The sequence below is a fragment of the Lithobates pipiens genome, unplaced genomic scaffold (genome assembly GCF_037356315.1).
Source record: "Lithobates pipiens isolate NorthernLeopardFrog02 unplaced genomic scaffold, aLitPip1_a1.2 Scaffold_18, whole genome shotgun sequence".
Lineage (NCBI taxonomy): Eukaryota > Metazoa > Chordata > Amphibia > Anura > Ranidae > Lithobates > Lithobates pipiens.
In genome coordinates this window covers 441259634-441281300 of record NW_027507758.1, presented here as the reverse complement: position 1 = coordinate 441281300, position 21667 = coordinate 441259634, and the positions used below count along the sequence as shown (strand labels likewise).

The following is a 21667-nucleotide window of genomic DNA, read 5'->3' as shown; positions in this document are numbered from 1 at the left end:
AACCCGTTGCAGGGCATCCTTGACTTAATGGGCTTACCGGTTACCTTCTCTTGGCCTGCTCTTCCACTTCTAGGGGTTCCCAGGGTTGATACCCAACGGCTTGTACACTGACACAGATGGAGTCCTTTCAAAAAGGTTTTATTTTTCAGTATAACTTTCAATTAACACAGTCTCTTAGGGAACAGAGTGCATGGGTGAAGAACTTAGGCCCCTTGAAGGTCTAGCAGTCAGCCCGTTGACTGAAACTTGAACAAATAACTAAGGGGGAAACAGGAACCTTTTTCCTCCGTACCTGGAACGTTTCCTATCTCCTTTCTGGTACTGGAAAAGTGTGAATTCGTCAATGTCCTTCTCAACTCAGTAACCAGGCACTTCTCAGGATGCCACTTGCCGGCCCTCCTCTGAAGAGTCCTCCCCAGTCACTTCCATGAGTTGCGGTGTCCCTCCAAGCCGAGAGCACACCCGGACACTTTGAATCCTCCCTCAGTTACTGCGCCTCGGACCAGCAGGTTCCGAGACTCGGGAACGGACGGATCCCTACCTACCCCAGACCAGGCAGGTCTATCATCTCTCACAGGGCTACCCCGGTCCTGGAACTAGACCAGACTACACGGGTCTGTCAAACAACTTCGGAACCCCGAACACGTGACCCCACCCATTTAAGTATCCCTTCCCAGACTCCTCAGCGGGCCCGGCACTCCCACTGATTGGCTCAGAAAAGGCCGATACCCAACCAGACTTAGTTCTAACCTGTCATGTGCACCTCACCGTCCACATGACCAGGCAGAACTTTCAAACACAGCCTGGCCAGACTGGTGTTAAGGCCTACCTACACAATTAACCCTCAGAGCCTTTACTGTTCTGAGGCCAAAAACTAAATTTACAGGCGTGTGACATTTGATCCCAAATGTCACCCGGTACATTCCTAAGACCTCCTGCCCTGTAGCTTCCTCATTACCATCTCCCATACTCGTCTCCAGGACTTCTCTCGAGCCTCTCTCATGCTCTACCCCAATCTGTCTATCTGCTAAATTTGTCCACTTTCCGACAAACCCAAAAACTCATCTCTTCAGGAAAAGCCTATGTGGCCCCTACCCAACCACTGTACATTTATTTTCTCCATTAGCTCATCCCCACCACAATTATTACCGCTTAATAGAGCTGCACGATTAATCATGAAAAAAAACAAATCAAATCAAGATCATAATTCTACCCCCCCCCCCCCCCTTCCAAATTAAAAAAAAATAAAAAATCCTGGATTCAGTGCAGAGAGTGCTCTGCCTAAACTGACAGCTGTCTGAAAAAAAATAAAACCAGGCAACCTGCCACTTTCTCACAACACTGTTTAGGTAGAGATGAAGAGAAACATTGCAACATAGTTCTTTTAGATTAGAGGGATGAACGACTGTCTGTTGATGAGGGCAGTTCACTCAAAGACTAAACCTTTTTCTGACACTTGTTGCTTACAGATACAAAATCTGTATTTGTTGCTAGACTTTTACTCAGAACCCCACCAAACATGAGATAGATATATATATATATATATAGATATATATATATATATATATATATATATATATATATTAGGGCTGCGGAAATTAACAATTAATTGTTCGATTAATCGTTAATTTCTTTGATTGATCAAAATAATTTTGATCGAGGACGATCCGCAGATTGAGCTCCGCGGTCTCGCCCATAGGAAGGGCCGCGGCTTCGGCTTAGCTCCGGAGCCGCGGCCATCTTGGTCCACCCGACGGCGGCCTAGACGCGCGCGCTGACGTCATCATCGCCCGCCTGCTTGTGTCTACTCTGAGGACAGACGGGTCTGCCTGCTGTCTATTCCAGACAGAGCAGACAATCATGAATAATTAAGGTATGGGGGAGATGTGAGGAGATGTGGGCAGTACTTTATGGGGGGGGAGATGTGGGCAGTACTTTATGGGGGGAGATGTGGGGGAAATGTGGACCGTACAGTATGGGGGAGATGTGGACATTACAGTTAAAGTTAAACTAACTTTCTACGTTTTTCTTAAAGTTTAATAAAAAAAATTGTAAAAACTCTATGTGCATTATAATTAATCGAAATTAGTCGATTAAAAAAAAAAGATTAAATCGAACAGGAAAATTTTAATCAGTAACAGCCCTAATATATATATATATATATATATATATATAGTATTTTTTTAGCAGAGGCCCTAGAAAGCGGTGGTTGTTGCAATATTTTATATCACGTTGTATTTGCGCAGCGGTCTTTCAAACACAATTAAAAAAAAAAAAAATGAAAAAACACACTTAAAATTAATTAAAATATAACGAAACTGTAACTAGCCCAATTGTTTTGTATAATGTGAATGAATGATGATGTTACACAATGAGAATCGTGATCTTTATTCTAATTCTCATTTTAGCCAGAATCGTGCCGCTCTACCTCTTGTATCTCTTGACCCTCCCTCTTAGATTGTAGGCTCTCTGATTCCTACGGTATTAAAGTGTATTGTATTTGTACTGTCTACCCTCAAGTTGTAAATCGCTGCATAAACTGTTGGCGCTATATAAATCCTGTATTAATAATTTAAACCTTTTATTTAAAAAAAAATTTGTTGAGTTTCTTCAGTTACTTCCTGGTTTCCAGGCCTATGCAAATCATGTCATACGCACCAGCAGTCTTCAGGAGAGAAGGGGCTTTCCAAGCTAAGCACACCCTCCTGTCTGCATGCCTGAGCTAAGGGCAGATGGATTCCAGGAAGTAAATGCTACATGAATTATCTGCACTTCATCAAGATGGCCACAGCCATAAAGGACAGGGGGCGTTTTTTAAACTGATTTCTCAGAAAAATAAGGCATTTAGGCATGGATGGATGGGGGAGTTTACTTTAAATATTAAAAATGAATTAAATAGTTTGTGGTGCTCGGATGCAGTATAGTTCTGCTTTAAATTGAAATATAATGGCTTTCGATCCTTTAATATAAATACACACACACACACACACACACAATTTTTTCCATAAATATAATGGATTCCCAGAGCACTATATGTTGGCCCTGTTCGTTTTACTACGGCTTACTCACACCATATCTGTTGATTTGTGCGTTTGGACACAGTCACCGGCACACATGTATGGTATCAACAGGTCACTTGCACCACTGGAAATCCCCCACAATACGAGAATGGGTCATGGAATTTAACTATATTATGTGAATGGAGGAATTGATGGCTGTACATAATGATAGCCATTCTAAGTTTAGAACATATGGACCGTGTGGGTTGAATCTTCTGCCTCCCCCTGGTTATTGTCTCTCTCTGGAAATAAAAAGAAAATAAATGGATACTGGTATTTTTTTTTTCTATTCTTTTCTCTTATTTACTCCTTTTACATTTTTTGTTTTGTTTTATTTATTTTTATGGAAATTTGTAGGTTCTGTATATAAAATTGTATTGTATTTTATATGTATTGCACAATGCCCTCACTGTGCACAAATAATGTTTTCAGTACATGTTCTGCATTCTTTCGAGTCCTGATTAGAATTAGCCTGCCTATGTAACGCCCCTTGTTACCATAAACGTACAATTGTAATATTAATGTGATACCTACGTAATCATGTGTATAAAAACCTTCAAATGCGTCATAATAAAGGAGAACGGTTATTTGGAAAGATGCTGAGCGTATCTTTTGCGTCTGTTCCCTACTGCAGTAGTTAGTATTCATTTGGAACCACTAATCAAATATGAGGATAGGAGTTGCCTATATATATATATATAAAATCTGAAAAAGGTAGCCTTGACAGGAATCATTTTCTATAATGCTCAGTAGTTATGTTAAATTTATGTAATTTCTTTTTTCTTGACTACTTATTCCTCTGTCCCAAATGGACTCGGATTAATGGTGATGAGAGCCTTCTCACCATGTATGTTCAAGCTATGCTATTGCTGATTGACATGACATTCATAGGTATTTTCTATCATTGTCAATTACACTTTGGGTATATAAATTAAGTTTATTGTTTCTATTTCTGTCAGTGTGCCATATTCTTCAATAAAACTTTATTAAAAAAAAAAAAAAAATTATATATATATATATATATATATATATATATACACACAAAAAAAACTGATACACACATAACATTATGACCACAGTGAGGTAAAGTAAATATTGATGATCTCCTTACAATGGCATCTAAAAGTGGGTGGGATACATTAAAGTGGTTGTAAAAGCAGAAGGTTTTTGATCTTAACACCCCTTTCACACCAGGGCGTTTTGCAGGTGCTATAGCGTTAGAAATAGCGCCTGCAATCCGCCCTAAAGAAGCTGCACCATTGTGTGTAGTGTGAAAGCCCCGAGGGCTTTCACACTACAGCGGTGCGGTGGCAGGACGTCAGAAAAAAAGTCCTGCCAGCAGCTTCTTTGGAGCTGTGAAGGAGCGGTGCGTTTACCACTCCTCCACCGCTGCTCCCCATTGAAATCAATGGGGCGCTGCAAAACGCCACTATTGCATGTATAATAATAATAATAATAATAATAATGAGCTGCTGTAGCCCAAATTGCTGAAAAATGTAATGCTGGCTCTGATAGAAAGGTGTCAGAACAAGGGCAGTCTTTAATATTGACTGGACCCTGGGCAAAAATTTTCTTGAGCCCCCCCCTTTCATGCAATTTTGCTCTCCACATGCTTTGAGACATACAATAAATAGCAGCTAGACTCAAAATCAGTTTACTTAATCAGATCAGGCAGCGATTGTGATTGGTTGCCAGAGGTTACAGGGTATCATTACCGCTCCCTGACTGGCTGCTAGAGGTTATAGCACACATTATGGCTCACTGTTATGTTTTAGAGGTTACAGCACATGACTTCTGCTTGTTGATTGATTGCTAGAGATTACTGTACATTAATACTGCTCACTGACTGATTACTAGAGATTACTGAACATCTATACCACTCACTAATTGGTTGTTAGATGTTACTGCACATTATTACTGCTCACTGATTGTTTGCTAACCGTTACAGCACATCATCTCCTCACTGCCTGCCTGCGTATTCACATGCACCAAAATTCAGGGTGCTGTGCACCATGTTATTTTGAAGAAGGGTTCCAACTCCAATTTGCTTACTTTTGCAGAACAGGCTGATGTGAGGCTTAATGACCACAGTTGTAGGCAGGACTTTCAAGCATGCTCCTTTACCTCCCCGGTGGGCAGCATATAGCAGAAGTGATGGTGGATGTGACCTCAGAGGGACATGATATACATATGAATGCTGCCTCTATTCACATATCAATGCTGCGGTCCACAGCTATTTACATATTATTGCCACCACTATTTACATATCAATGCAGGTTATTTACATGTAAACACAGGGTCTACAGGGGAGTCATCTGAACATGGCAATAGGGCAGAGCTGGGAAGCAGCAACAGAAGTTTACACTGAGATATTGGGACACAGCACGGAACTAAAACTTCAATGGATAAGGGAATTTAAACTGGGATAGTTGGCAAGTATGAGGCAGCTGCTTTGGGCCCCACTACAATGATGGGGCCCAGGGTAGCTGCCCCTTTTGCCCTGCCTTAAAAACGGTCTTGGTCAGAATACGCAGTGCATCACTATTTTTTGTGTATGGGGCTGTGCAGACACAGAGTGGTCAGGGTGCCCATTGTGACCCGTGTTCACAGCCAAAAGCACCTACAATGGGCACATAAGGATCAGAAATGGAACATGTAGCAATGGAAGAAGGTGGCCTGGTCTGATGAATAAAAGAATGGTTTGAGGAACATGAGTTACTTTGGGGTGTCCTCCAGATCTCAATCCTATGGGATGTGCTGCATAAAACAATTTCTGAACCATGGAGGACCCACTTTGCAATGTATGGGATCTGCTACTGACAGCTTGGTGCCAGATATTACAACATACCTTCAGAGGTCTAGTGGAATCAATGCATTGATGGGCTACAGTGGGTGATCATAATGTTTTGGCTGATCATTGTAGAAAACAATTGTTTTCATACATGGTGGTCTGCAGAAAAAACGCAACTCAACAAACATGGTGTAAACAAACCCTGAAACAGTGGACTGAGCAGTCTGATAAAATACACTTCACTGATGATCTGTGTACCAATATGAGATATTGGGATTTGTAAAAAAAAAGAAAAGTGTTTTTTCTTCTGAACAAAATAGATAATGACAGCCTGCAATTTTAAACATAATATTCCCTGGCCATAATCAAGGAAGGAAAAAAAAAAAAAAATAGGATGCATAAGAGCTCTATATGACCTGTGGAAACATGGAGGCTACCACTGCTGATGTGTTCTACTGTACTATAAATGGTAGTTTTCTGACTCTCCTACTCAATTGATTGCTTTAGCTCTTTAGTTACTGACCAAAAACATACATGCAGATTATAAATTCAGACTTTTGACCCCTCTGAATTCCATTGCTCTAAGAACTGAAGCAGGAAGGACAATAAAATAGCCAAGCAGCTAGCATTTTCAGGTCAGTGAAGGTGGCCTCCACATTTCTCCCACTATGGCCAGGTTGCACTGTGCTAAAAATACAGTTTGCTACAGAGGCTCATGCAATTTAGACCAGTCTGGGCACTTGCAAGGCTGCAAATATATGTATTAGACACCAGACTTCGGCCTTTGTGTGGAAGCAGCCTATACACAGTAATGTTGTGGAGTGCCATATATCATGAAAGGTTGCCAAGATACTTCATCATAACAACTATAGAAGCTCTTAACATTTCAGTCCTGGGAAAGTGAAAACCGGAATACATAAAACAAGTATATACATGACAAAAAACAAAACAAAACAAAAAAAACAAAAAAACAAACACACACCTTTAGTTACCCAAAATAATTTATAATCAATTTGCTTGAAAACAATTTTGTTTTTAATGATTTTGCACATGATGAACTAGGTGACTACTCTAATTAATCAAAATAAAGTTTTGCATAACCTACAACCATACTTTACTGTATACAAGGTGTAAGGTTATATTACAGTATCAGTGTCAAGTACAGAAAATTGAATAAAAAAGGTAAAGCAGTAAAATAGTACTAAACCTAAAAACAAACATTTTATATATTAGTTTACAATTTTTTTTTTTTACTTTTGTCTCCTGATAATCTGGCCTCCTGTCTTAGGATGTCTCCACCCTGGATGGAGGAGCAATGGAGCCACCCTAGTATAGCAGCATTGTCAACCTGTGAAGAGAGTAGTTTTAGATGCGCTAGATTTAGGTGGACTTGACTACCAAATAAAAAATTATAAATATATAATTATAATATTATATAATATTGGAGGATACACCACTTTCGTATTTTGGAAGAAGCGCTGTGATGAATACATGGGTAAAAACGCAGAAGCCATCAACCATTACACGTGCACTGCCACATATAGCCATTCACTTTGTATTGGCACCAGAAAGCTCTAGAGATTTTATGACTCAGCACACAGGGGCTGCTAGGTGTCTGCAAGACAATGTCATAATGTTCTAGTATGCATAGTCTACTAGCACATGAGAAACTCACCTTAGAACAAAACCCTCCAGCACTGCACTGTCATCTTCCCCCCGTCTTCCTTCCAACATGAATGGCTGGGGCGTGATGACGTCACTCCCACATATGCGCGTGGGAGCAGCTGTTTGCGGCTCGGGCTCTGAAGGTCCGGCACTGTATTTTATATAGATTTTTGGGTTTAATACCGCTTTAACCCCTTCACACCATCCATACGCAAATATGCAATCTCATTTTGAATTGGATATACCAGGGTGATGCCTGCAGCTGCTTAGCTGGTATCCTAAGGAGCGGGAGGGTACGTTCCCTCCTCCCGCTGCCTTCCGCGGCTCTCCCGTCCCACCGGGAGGCCCAAGAGACCAGCCAACATGTCTGCTGGCTGGCCGAAGACCAAATGAAGCCAGAATCGGCTCCGATCGGGTTTCCTATCTAGTAACCCGGAAGCAATGTCATGACATCGCTTCTGGTTTACTCAGCTGCCGATTTAAAAAAATGCCTAGTATTCCAAAACGCAGATTTTGGTGTTTTGAATACTTTGCAGTTAAAAAGAAGGGATTTTGGGTCTTATAGACCCCAGATCCCTCCAAAAAGAGTACTTGTCACTGACTTTTTTTTTTTTAAAACAACGTAAAAAATAAACATAAATAAATGTAAAATAAAATAATTTAAAGTGCCCCATGCCTCTGTACTCGTGCGCAGAAATGAATGCATACGCAAGTCGCGCCCGCAAATGTAAACTGTTCACACCACACATGTGAGGTATTGCTGTGATCGATAGAGTGAGAACAATAATTCTAGCACAGGGCATCCTCTGTAACTCTAAACTGGTTACCAGTAGAAATTTTTAAAGTGTTGCCTATGGAGATTTTTAAGTATCGTAGTTTGTCGCCATTCCACAAGTGTGCACAATTTAAAAGCATGACATGTTAGGTATCTATTTACTCAGCGTAACATCAGCTTTCACATTATACAAAAAAAAATTGGGCTAACTTTACGATTTTGTTTTTTTTTAATTCGCGAAAGTGTATTTTTTCCCCAAAAATTGTGCTGGAAAGACCGCTGCGCAAATACCATGTGACATAAAAATTTGCATTTTATTCTCTAGGACCTCAGCTAAAATTATTATATATATATATATATATATATATATATATATATATATATATATATATATATATATATGTTTGGGGTTCTAAGTAATTTTTGAATACGGATTCCAAATATGGATTTTAACTTCTAAGCAACAAAATGTCAAAAACGGGCTTAGGCATGAAAGAGTTAATGATTAAATCTATAAAAGTAGCCCAGCATATTATTAGTCACAAATTTACACACCTGTCTTCAGCAGTCCAAGAGTGCTGAAGATTTCTGATGAGCCTCTAATAAACCTGATGCAATGTACCCCATTTTAATACTAGACCCTGGAGTCTCAGGCATTAGGGTGCCCTCTTCTACTGTCCAACGGTTTGCAAGTTGGAGATAGCACATCAATAATAAAAGTAGTTCTAAAGCCTAAAAATTTTTTGAAAAGAGACAAGAAGTGAAAAAAGGCAGCGCTGATCTAAGTGCAGTATAGGAGGAAAACAATTTATTATGTTGGTAAACAACTAACGTTGGAGAAGAAGTAAACAGGCATGTAGTGCACAGGTACCTCCTCTGTCCATGCAGGAAGACACTGGGGATTGTCAGTCCCGCCCTTTCAGGACGCATGGATTCCTACGGTGGGGGTGGGAGGGGGTGGTACTTTTTGAAGCACCTGATTAGAGCCAGAGGCTCTAATATGCTTCAAAATAGGGTGGGCTCAGGGTTCAGAGAGTGCGCCCTGATCCCATCCAATTGTGTGACGATAGCGAATTAATTTTCACTATTTTCACACTAATCTTCCTCCCTGTCAATCAGGAGGCAGGGCGTCAGACCTGTTTTCTGATTGGCCAAAGCGCCAGGCCACCCTATTGGATGCCTGGTGCTTAGGAAGAGGAGCCAAATGTGGCTGGAGCGGAGGCCACCGCCGCTCTGGTGCACTGGAGAGGAGCTGCTGCGGCATGTCCCCTCTGTCAGAGCCCTGCATGCGTGGGGGCGAGGGGGTGCTGCCAGAACCCCAGGTGTGTGTGGGGGGCTGCATATGATGGGAACAAGTGGCTGCATTTGATGGGCACAGTGAGGCTGCAATTGATGGGGGGGTTTCAGTATTTTTCAATTCGTTTGCAGCCCCTAAATAATTATGAGCACCAGCCACCACTGGATGGGAGGTGCGGCTGAACTTGCATTCGGGGCATGCTTCCTCCTTCGTCAGCCAAATATTTTTTAAAGCATTCCTTACACTTAAAAAATGTTTAGTCATCAGCATTCTCCCTCACACACCCCTTTTTACTTACCCGAGCCCTCATTCTATTTAGCACTGTGCACATCTGCAGCTCTTCTCTCTCCTCACTTCTGGACCTCGCTGGGGCACCAGAACCATCAGAGTTCCGTTTTCTGTGTCATTAATGGATTCAGCTCAGGGGGAAGTGGCTTTCCATGGGGGCACTGGACAGAGAGGGATGGGCCAGGAGTGCTAGCGGGGAAATAGAGGTTTGTGGCCACACTATGTGGTTACATTGCACAGAGTAGGTAAGTATAGAGATATTTGTAGTTTAAAAAAAAAAAAAAAATACACATTACCTTTACTTTTACTTCCAATTGCTTTAAAATATGCATGGACAGTGTTTTTTGAACATAAGATTGCTGAACGCAAACACCAATTAAAATTTGTACACACAGATGGATCGGGTTTATTATCACTATATTTGAGGATTGTTTATTAGCATTAAGATTTTAAATTATGCTCCATTTATTTGTAGCATTTCTTTCTTTACAGACACTCCCCTGGTAGGGACCCAACCTTTAACAAACAATTGTGGGACCCTCATCATATTGAAGGGCTTGGTGAACTAACGCTCAAGCACAAAAAATTAGGTTTCCAAAAGGGAATCATTGTACTGTAAGATTGTGCCAAGGTTGAGTGGTCATTAGATGTCATTACTGCAGACAGTGTTGAATAAAAAGTCTAAAGAATTGTCCGGTGGACTTAGTCCGCCGGACTACATTACGCCGGACAATTCGATCGTGTGTGGGCTCCAGCGGACTTTTTCATCATAAAGTCCGGCGGACTTAGAAAGTAGTTTTGTCTCAAAATTTGTCCGCCGGACTTGGCTTTCAGCGGACAATCCGTTCGTCAGTGTGCTAGTCCGGCGGACTAAGAATGACGCATGCTCTGAAGCAAGTACGAGAAGGAAGCTATTGGCTACTGGCTATTGAACTTCCTTTTTCTAGTCCCGTCGTATGTGCTGTACGTCATCGCGTTAGAAATCGCCGGACTTTCGGAGTGTCCGTGTGTGGCCAATAATAAAAGTCCGGCAGATTGTTTGCCGGACAATTCGATTATGTGTACGCGGCATTAAAAAAAAAAAAATCTGTTTAAGTATGTATACATAGTTCAAAAAAAGTACCTTCTGTCGCTCGCATCCTCCTTGAAATCCTTTAATTTTTACTGCTGTGATCTGACTTACTGGTAGAGGATGACTCCATTAATTCTCAACGGTCCCACTGTATGTAGGAACATAGCCAACCTCTCTTGCTCACTCCAGAGATGGACCAGGGACTATAGTCCATTGGATTTTTATCATGCACAGAGCAGTGCACATGGTTGCAACTAATGTAAACTGATAATTCCAAGAGACGTGAGAGGGAAAATAAATGGTTTGGGAGTTCACTGAGAATGTTAACCACTTGCTTACTGGGCACTTTTCAGCCAATTTTCAGCTTTCAGAGCTCTCACACTTTGAATGACAATTGTGCGATCATACAACACAACACTGTACCAAAATGAATTTTTTTCACAAATAGAGATTTCTTTTGATGATTTTTGATCACCTCTGCGGTGGCTGGTATCCTAAGGAGCGGGAGGGTACCTATAGGGTGGCACTGAGAGGTGACACAGAGGTGGTGCTGAAGGGCATTGATAGGTGGCATTGGTGGGCACTGAGAAGTGGCACTGATTGGTGGCAATGATGGGCACTGATGGGTTACACTGAAAGGCAGCACTGATTGGCACCACTGGTGGGCATTGATGAGTGCCACTCATGGGCATTGATAGGTGGCACTGGCAGGTAGCAATGACAGGTGGCACTGGCAGGCACAGAGGAGGCGGTAGATGGAGATCCTTCCTCTACGAGACCGATGTCCCTTGAGCATAAGCCGGTGATTGTTTTTTTCTTTGGAGGAGAAAAAATAAATAAATAAAATGATTACCAGGCTTTTGTTTAAACATTGCCTGACAGCTGATCACGTGGTAAGCGGTCGGGATTAGCCTCTTACTCGGATCGGTGATCGGAGAGTCTCGTTGACTCTGATCATAGAGTGTGCAAAGCGGAGGACGTCCTATGACGGCCTCCCGGAAATTCAGGTCCACGCAGTAGTCGTCATTCTGCTATAGTGCGGACGTCAAGTGGTTAAAGTGATTGTAAAGGTTTTTTTTTGTTTTTAAATACCAAACATGTTATACTTACCTGCTCTGTGCAATTGTTTTGACACAGCAGGACTCGGCCCTGCCTGCTGGCTCCCGTGTCACTGGATTTGATTGACAGCAGTGGGAATCTAATGAGGACCCGAGACATTGGCTGGAGCTGCTGGGCTTGTGCTTGTCGCTGGAACGATCGGGTAAGAAAAAGGGGGGGTCTGGTGGGGCAGCTGCACCACAGAAGGTTTTTCACCTTAATGCATAGCATGCATTAAGGTGAAAAACCACACGACTTTTCAACTCCTTTAAAAATACAGTAAAAAAGATTTAATGAAAAATAGATTTCAGGGTTATTAGGTACTGGATGTGTATGGATTATTTTTGAAGGAGTATATGGTTTTGTGTCACTTAACACATTTACAAGCCTGGTTATGACACATTTGGACATCTTGCACCTAGAAATCCTACAAATGCTCCACAAGGACTAAAAACAAACACGAACCATAAACTAAATTTGGCGACACGTGCATTGCAAACCCTGGTTTGCGTAACTGTCATTGATGTGGCAATACATAGATTTGAGCTATGAAGAGGGAACATTATGATCACACTCAGATTAGTTATTGATTAACCAAAGTCAAACAAGTACGAGATGTAGGGTTTGAGTTCCATGCCCCAACACCTATTTGTCAAACATTCAAGGACACACTGCATTTAGACCAACTTACCTTTATTCTTCCCAAGCTATAAAACTTTTCCTTATCTTCTACAACTGCCTTGAGGATTGGTTGAGACATTCTGTTACTTTTTTTTCTATCTGATGGGCTGTTGAATTCCACTCCACTCACAACTGCTCTTCGATAGGATGTTGACCTAAGCCCTCTGCGCAGTGCGCCTGGACTGTCAGTCTCATTTTCAGCATCTCCTTCTTCTGGGGCCACCACGAGACGAGCCGAGCTGGTCTCCACCATGCTTCGAGTTTTCAGCAACCTTTTGATAGAATCTGAATTTTGGTTGTTCTGATTGCTAGTTTTATTTGTGACTTTTATTTCTGAGGCTAGGCTCTTAGGAATGATTTGCTGGGCTCCAGCTTTGAGAGCCGCGGGACTATTCGTGCTCAAAACAATTGGGGAATGTTCTGGATTCGATTGAGTTCTTTGCAGAGACTGCTTGTCTTCCCGGGGAGACTTTGGAGAACCTGGCAAAGACTCTGAAGTTAAAGTGTCCTGGATGGGATGAGGTGGACTGCAGTTGCTAGCAGTTACCATGCCATTAGATGGAAAACAAGTACTGGACCCAAAGACAATCTGTTCCCTATCAGGTGTCAGTGTAACATTTCCAGATGTCCGCCGTGAAATCATTGGTTTTTGGTTTGGTGAGAAATGGTTGTTACCTGTAGTAAAGGAAATGGAGTTATTGGAAACCACTTTTAAGACCTGAGATGAACGTTTGTGGTTGGGGGATTTGTATTCCAGAGATGAGAGTGATGTTGATGTCTGTAGTTTTCCATTAGGACTGTGCAAATATTTCCCTCCTTGACGACTTTCTGGTGAACTTGTAATCCTTTCTGCAGGCTGGGTCACCGTAAAGCACTGCCTATCCTCCACGGGAAAGTCTGTGACAAGTAATCCATTAGGACTCTGGTAGGACTGCGGTCTTGGTCTAGGAGTGCGGCTGTAATACAGTCCCTCTCCCTGGGGAACATGAGGACTCGCTCTCCTCCACAATGGAACAAAGTTAAGATCGTTGGAAAACTCCACCTCACTTTCTGCCTCCATGGCAACGTCTATTCATCCTCCAAAACCTCAGAGAAGGTCAGCAAATCACCACCATTCTGCCATTCCTAGAAGATAGAGATTGTTATGTATCAGTGATCAGGTGATTGATGTCATACACCACCTCCATGTCTGCAAAGTAATACAAGTTCCCAAAACAAATTAATACCTATAATGAGCATTAACATGAATTGATCTGAAAGGCAGAATATTCCTAGAATTGCTGCAAAGCTCGGGTTAGATATGTAAATTTATTCTTACTGCCTATTTGGTCATTTTAACCTTAAAAGCTAAGCTCCATTCAATAGCCACAAAGATATAAATCCACTTTGCGTGCGCCAATTGCCTTTTGCAAACCTTGATATTAACTTGTAAATGTGTGCTGTACATTAGTTGTGCAGAGAACAGAGCTGTGGGAGGGGCCCAGGAGACCCCACCTGCTACTGGATGCCTGCAGAAAACTACAGGAGTATGGCCAGCTTTAGACTTTCTGCCAGTAAATCAGAATTACAGCCAGTCAACTTGTATTTCTAGAAAGAGGCCACCAATAGCAGATCCCATATTACTATCATGACAGGTGTGCTTTAAAAAAGGAATCATGATGGGTGTAGAGAAGAAGTTCTTTGCAGTTAAACTTTCATCAAAGTCATCACAATAGAAGCGATGATACAATAGAAGCCTGATTGGTTTCTATAACATTGTCTGGCCAAATGTAGTCTGGCCCTTACAAGCAATGTGCCCAATTTTAGCAACATATATAGTTTCCTTCGGAAGAGAGACGCATTTCACGTTTCTTTTAGAAAATATGGATTTACTGTACAATGCATTCCAGAAGTAGCAGTGCCTCCATTACCTGTCATTTGCATAGACAAACAAGTCACTGGTTCCTTGTCTATCCAAGGCCAGCTTTACTGCACAGTGCATCATCCAAAGGCGACCATACTCTATACAATTCAATTGTACAATCTTCTTTAGATTATATAATGTAAGGGTCTGCCTGACTTTATACAAACTGAATGGGTTGTTTAGATGTGTCTTCCTACTAGGCCCCTTTCACAAGGGCTTTTTTGGTCAGGTTGACCTGTCGGTTTTTCAGGTGGATGCTCCATGCAACTCTAGGGGCAGGAGGAAGTGTCAGTCTACATCCGCTCACCTCCAAGTCTGTCCAGGTTCAGAAAAACAGAAAAGGACTGAATTCTTTTCTGGACCTAGACATGACCAATTGAAGGTGGTCTGATGTAATTGGACATAAGATGACCAGTTGAAGGTAGTCTGATGTAATTGGACATAAGATGGCCAGTTGAAGGTAGTCTGATGTAATTGGACATAAGATGGCCAGTTGAAGGTAGTCTGATGTAATTGGACATAAGATGGCCAGTTTAAGGTAGTCTGATGTAATTGGACATAAGATGACCAGTTGAAGGTAGTCTGATGTAATTGGACATAAGATGGCCAGTTGAAGGTAGTCTGATGTAATTGGACATAAGATGGCCAGTTGAAGGTAGTCTGATGTAATTGGACATAAGATGGCCAGTTTAAGGTAGTCTGATGTAATTGGACATAAGATGACCAGTTGAAGGTAGTCTGATGTAATTGGACATAAGATGGCCAGTTGAAGGTGGTCTGATGTAATTGGACATAAGATGACCAGTTGAAGGTGGTCTGATGTAATTGGACATAAGATGACCAGTTGAAGGTAGTCTGATGTAATTGGACATAAGATGACCAGTTGAAGGTGGTCTGATGTAATTGGGCATAAGATGACCAGTTGAAGGTGGTCTGATGTAATTTGACATAAGATGACCAGTTGAAGGTGGTCTGATGTAATTGGACATAAGATGACCAGTTGAAGGTGGTCTGATGTAATTTGACATAAGATGACCAGTTGAAGGTGGTCTGATGTAATTGGACATAAGATGACCAGTTGAAGGTGGTCTGATGTAATTGGACATAAGATGACCAGTTGAAGGTGGTCTGATGTAATTTGACATAAGATGACCAGTTGAAGGTGGTCTGATGTAAATGGACATAAGATGACCAGTTGAAGGTGGTCTGATGTAATTGGACATAAGATGACCAGTTGAAGGTAGTCTGATGTAATTGGACATAAGATGCCCATGGATCCATTCTGGGTCCACCACAGTAAGCTGCCAAAATACTAAAGGGGCGTGGATATTTGCTTATCTATTAACCATGTCAATAGATAAGCAAATCCTTCAATAAATTACAGGAAATGATAGATCTGCTCTTTCTGCTGCGAACAAACCTTGACAGGACCATCATGGTCTTTTTCCACTGATCAGCCAAAAAGACTGAAAGCCTCTCACATGTATCCCTTGTCTGTGTGCTAATGAGAACAACTTGAATCTGGTCTCAGGATTTTTCGTAATGCTGAGTGACTAATAAACTCAATAGTCTTAATGTAGGAAAAGCACGATATGTCCTTGGCTTACCAGGTTGGATAGCAGATGGAAGATGACACGCCTCTGTTTGTGGAGAAGATGCAGGTATGAGGATTAAGGATGAGTTTAGGTGTATTCGCAACCGCACGTGTAGAACCCGCCAGGAAGTCGGCACTGCAGAGCGCTTATCACAAGCAGTGAGACATTTCCCCCCATCCACGGCTGCAGAGATCGGGAAATGTCTCACTGACTGGGGTTTGACGATGTCCGGTGCCGACTTCCTGGCGGGCTCTGCACGTGTGGTTGCAAACATGCCTGAGCTCATCCTTAATGAGAATGAGCTCAGGTGTGTTCAGATCCATCATAGTCCAAACCTGCCTGAGCTATCCCACCAGAAAGCCGTCACTGCACTGGGCCAATCAAAAGCACCTGAGGCATTACCTGCTGCACATATACATGCCCCTTGCAGATGACTGGCCCAGTACAGGTGACAGCTTCCTAGTGGGTTCACTCAGGTGGGTTCAGGCTAGAGTCAAACACAACCTGAGCTTATCCATACAAAGGAAAATCTCACATTACTTTTCAGGAACTGCTCCGGTTCGGGCCACCACAAGTTAAAACCTGACCATACAATCAACCTTAGATCTGCCAAATAATGTTGCCAAGGTGTGTTCGGACATCAGTGTGCACCCGCCTGAGCTATCCCACCAGGAAGCTGTCACTGCACAGGGCCAATCATAAGTATCTGAGGCATTCCCTGCTACAAAGATGCACATATGATTGGCCCAGTACAGGTGATGGCTACCTGGTGGACTCACTCGGGAAGGTTCAGGCTAGAGTCCAAACACAACCTGAGCTTATCCATACACAGGAAAACACGACATTACTTTTCAGTAACTGCTCCTGTTCGGGTCACCATATTGTTACAATCTGACTGTACACTCATCCTTAGATCCACCGAATAATGTAGGTATGTAATAGGGATGAAGTCAGGTGTGTTTGGGCACAAGTGTGTACCCGCCTGAGCTATCCTGTCGGGAATCTAAATCAATAGGCAGCAGAGGCATTCCTGACCACTCACCAGCAGGAATACAAGGGGTATGTATACGTACGGCTACTAGTCAGGGAATGCCCCCATCACCTATGATTGGCTGTCGACTTTGTAGTGGGAAACCCCCCTGAGCTCATCACTGGTATGTAATTTGAGGACCTACCTAAACTATCCAATCAATCAGTATTCAATCATTCAGGCCCTTGCACTACACAACTATTGGTAGATCTAAAGAAGATTGTACAATCAGATTGTAATGAGCGTGAGGAGCTTTAGTGACAGTATTTAAAAAGTAAATGAAGCCTTACATAGGTGATAACCCTTTGTTTCATTAGGCAGGATTATAAAGTGCTAAATAATGAAAGTTTATTGCTGCCCGTGAACTCTCCATACAAATGGCAGTTCTTTCAGTTCTTCTCACCTGCCTGTATCACAATGCAATGGATTCCTTTGGAGGAAAGCTGATCTGTCTTTAAAGGATTATTTGTGCCAAATACAATGAAAGAAGAAAAGAATGAAAACCACATCCACCTGGCAATGGGTCGGGAGCAAGGAGAAAACACACTAATAAACAGGTTGAGTAATGTGATGGGATTGATGATCCCCGATTAAATTTCATCTTACCGTTTATATCATAAAACATAGGGCAGGCAATGACCCATGATAGAATACCTACCTGTCTATGGAGGTAGAACACCTGTCCTGCACAAATTCGACAGTCAGAGAGCGGGGGGGGATTGAACATAGACAGCTGGGGTAGACTTTAACCCTCTACTTCTCAAGTGGAACCACAAGCCCCAGCATGCCTTCCCTCACATCTGAGAAGAAGAAATTACCCAACTAGAATAGTAATCTGCACTGCCTAATGAATACAGAAACACTCATATACCCACTACCACCATAATGAGATGGTAAATATCAAGTGCCCCCTGCATAAAGATCAGGTACCCCCCCGCGATAAAGATAAGGTACCCTCTGGATAAAAATCGGGTAACCCCTTGGATAAAGATTAGGTAGCTTCTGGATAAAAGGTTAGGTAGCTATTGGGTAAAATGTGGGTACCCCCTTGGATAAACATCAGGTACACCTTGGATAGAGATCTCAGATCAGGTACCCTCTGGATAAAGATCAGGTACCCCCTTATATAAAAATGTCAGGTGCCCCTAAGAACAGGTATTAAAGATCCGGTAACCCCAAGAACAGGTCAGGTGCTCCCTGGATAAAGATCAGGTCTTCCCCTTTAATAAAGATCAGGTACCTCTTGAACAAAGTTCAGGTACCCCTTTGATAAAGATCAGGTACACCCAAGAACAAGTACCCCATGGATAAAGAAGAGGTGCCCCATGGATAAAGATCAGGTACACCTTTAAAAAAAAGATCACCCCACGGATAAAGAACAGGTACACCTTGGACAAAGTTCAGGTACCCCTTTGATAAAGAACAGGTGCCCCATGGATAAAGAACATGTATGTACCCCTTGGACAAAGTTCAGGTACCCCATGGATAAATATCAGGTACCCCTTAGTCAAAGTTCAGGTACCCCTTAGTCAAAGTTCAGGTACCCCTTAGTCAAAGTTCAGGTACCCCTTTGCCAGGACACCCAGTTGCAGGGGTCACTGAGACTCGTCGATATGTAAAAGGTCATGTGTATGCTCCTTTCCCTACATAGGGATTAGTGAAGTTTCCGAAGTAAAGTGTGAGATGAAATGCTGAGTGTAGTATATGAATAGTAGATGATTTGTCGGGCTGTGTACAACATTACCGTCTAGATGAGCGCTCTATCCCCTTCTCCTCGTCGGTCCTCCTAGGTGTCAGTAATGATCGTTGGAGATGATAGGTCGTTCCTCTCCGGTGTACTCAGGTAAGTATTATCAGTCTCAGCTCCACCTGTCCCGTACAGGGTGGAGTAAGAAGTCTCCTCTGGTAGGGTCAGACAAGAGCAGAGTCCAGATCCTCCCGGTGATCGGAAGGCAGAGCGCTGACAACGATCCGAATCCAACACAAAGTATCCAGGAGAGAAGGGCGCCTGTCACCGATCACAGCACTCTCAGCCCACTGCTCACTTCTACGGGGAAAACTTCCATTCATGGAGTGGGCGCCCCCTCCTGGAGACTCGCTGCCACACCAAGCACCGGCCGATGCATTGGGTTACTAGATCAATAAGCATATGACAAGTCTAATGAGGTCACCATGTGTTATCAACAATGTCAGATGAGTGGAGACGTCAGCGGAGAGGTCTATTGACCAATTCTCCAGGGATCAGTCTAAGCTGGCCATACACTCTACAATCTCATTGTACAATATCCTTTAGGCTAGCCATACATTATGCAATTTCCTTTCCTTCATCCACAGGTCAAAGAAAATCACTCTATTCCCCCATCAAGACAGTGGTGGTTATTTACTAAAGGAAAATCCACTTTGCTTTGAAAGTGCACTTGGAAGTAAAGTCGCTGTAGATCCGAGGGGGACATGCAAGGAAAATAAAAAATAAAACAGCATTTTAGCTTGCACATGATTGGATGATAAAATTAGCAGAGCTTCCCCTCATTTCAGATCTTCCCTTTAGATTTAGAGCGACTGCACTTCCAAGTGCACTTGTAGTGCAAAGTGGATTTGCCTTTCGTAAATAACCCCCAGTGTCGGTTCACACCAGGGTGATACCAGTGCGGGTTCCCCCATCGCATAGAACTCGCAAGCAGTTCATGCTGACCTAGCAAACCGCAGTGTCAATAGAAAGTTAATGGCACCCCCAGATCGGTTAGCATGTCGCTGTGTGAACTGTGACCACCGATCCCATCCAATGCTGGCATCGAGATAAAAAAAAGTGTCCTGCACGACTTTGGTCTGAATGTAATGCAAGTTCAGCCATATAAATCTATACGGCTAAATTCGCATCGCACAGACATGTAATCTGCACAGCAGTGCGGTGCGAATCACATGCGATGCCTGACATCACACAAGTGTGAACCAGCACGTAGTGTTAATGGATAAGTAGCAGGGGCGCCAGTGTCCACGTGTTTTTGCACGGTATTCTAAGTCGCGTTTCGGGCAGCCCATTTATTTCAATGGGCTGCCCTACATGCAAAAATCACATCACATGACCTTTTTTTTTTTTAAGTGAATTTAGCTGCCCCCTCTCTCTTCTCATTGGCTCACTGACTTTGATTGACAGCAGGGGGTGCAAATTTTTGGTGTAACATTTCACATTAGCAAAACATGTTAGGGTGCCTTTAAGAATGAATGGTGCTGCTATGTCCCGTAAAATGGAGCCATGTTTTTGGTATGGCCAGCCTTAATTTACAAAAATGATACTTCAGGAGGACAAAAATAAGCAATTCATTTAATTTGCATCAAATCAGACAGTCCCTGCAGTACATAGTTGATGGTAGACCTAAAGGAGATTGTATAATCAGACTGTGTTATTTAAGGATGAGCTCCGGCGTGTTCGCATATTCCACGTGCTGAGCCTGCCAGGAAGTCGACGCAGTGCTGCGCTAATCACAAGCAGTGAGACATTGTGCCGATGCACGGCTGCAGAGATCAGGCAATTTCTCACTGCCTGTGATTAGCGCAGCGCTGCGCCGACTTCCATGTGGACCAGGCGAACACACCTTAGCTCATCCCTAGTATTATTATTATGTAGGATTTATATAGCGTCAACAGTTTACTCAGAGCTTTACAATATAAAAGGGAGACAATACAGTTATAATACAATACAAGAGGATTAAGAGGCCCCTGCTCAGAAGAGCTTACAATCTAATAGTGTAGTGTATGATCAACTTCCCCATACATATTACAATCTGACCATACAATACATTTTGCATCTAACAAAACTATGTAAAATGAGCACCTACCTAAATTGTCCAATTAGTTTCCATGTACTTGACTCCTCTTGCACCACATGGTTGTTGGTAGATCTATAGACGAGTGTACAATCAGATTGTTTTACCTACACTGAAATATGAAGGTGGGCTTTATGAGTGATGGTAGATCTCAAGGAGATTGTACAATCAGATTGTATAGTGGATTGTTTAGTGTATGGTTAGCCAGTCATGTCAATCTACTGTCAAATACATAGTGCAAACGCCTGCCCTGATCGTTTGAATGGATTGTTTAGTTGTATCCTCATATTACATGTTTAGGTAAATCTAAAGAAAATTGGTCGGTGATTGTATGATCTGAGTTTATAGTGGCAGCCTTTCTACACCTTTTACTGCAGAGGAAGCCTTTGTCATTGGGAATATGCCCCTTACACTGGTAGTGGTAAGTGGGAAGAATACCCCCCACCCCCTACAAGGGTGGCCAGAATGCCAACCTTGTAGTTGTGGCTCTGGCTCTGCCAAGCGATATTGGCATACCTCCCAACTTTTTGAGATGGGAATGAGGGACGCCTATCAGCAAAAGTATGCAGGCATAGGACACACCCCCTGC

General features: G+C 42.5%; 1 protein-coding gene across 1 annotated transcript in view; it reads right to left on the bottom strand.

Annotated features, from left to right (window-relative positions):
- The window catches only part of ARHGEF26 (Rho guanine nucleotide exchange factor 26), a 219390-nt gene extending 200084 nt beyond the window's left edge, over window positions 1–19306 (bottom strand). Inside the window, exons 1-2 of the mRNA XM_077488153.1 lie at window positions 18999–19306; window positions 12737–13851 (exon numbers count right to left, since the gene is read on the bottom strand). Of these exons, the coding sequence (XP_077344279.1) occupies window positions 12737–13786 (1050 nt within the window). The 5' untranslated portion in view covers window positions 13787–13851; window positions 18999–19306. The remainder of the gene's footprint in view (window positions 1–12736; window positions 13852–18998) is intronic.
- Window positions 19307–21667: the final 2361 nt, after the last annotated feature.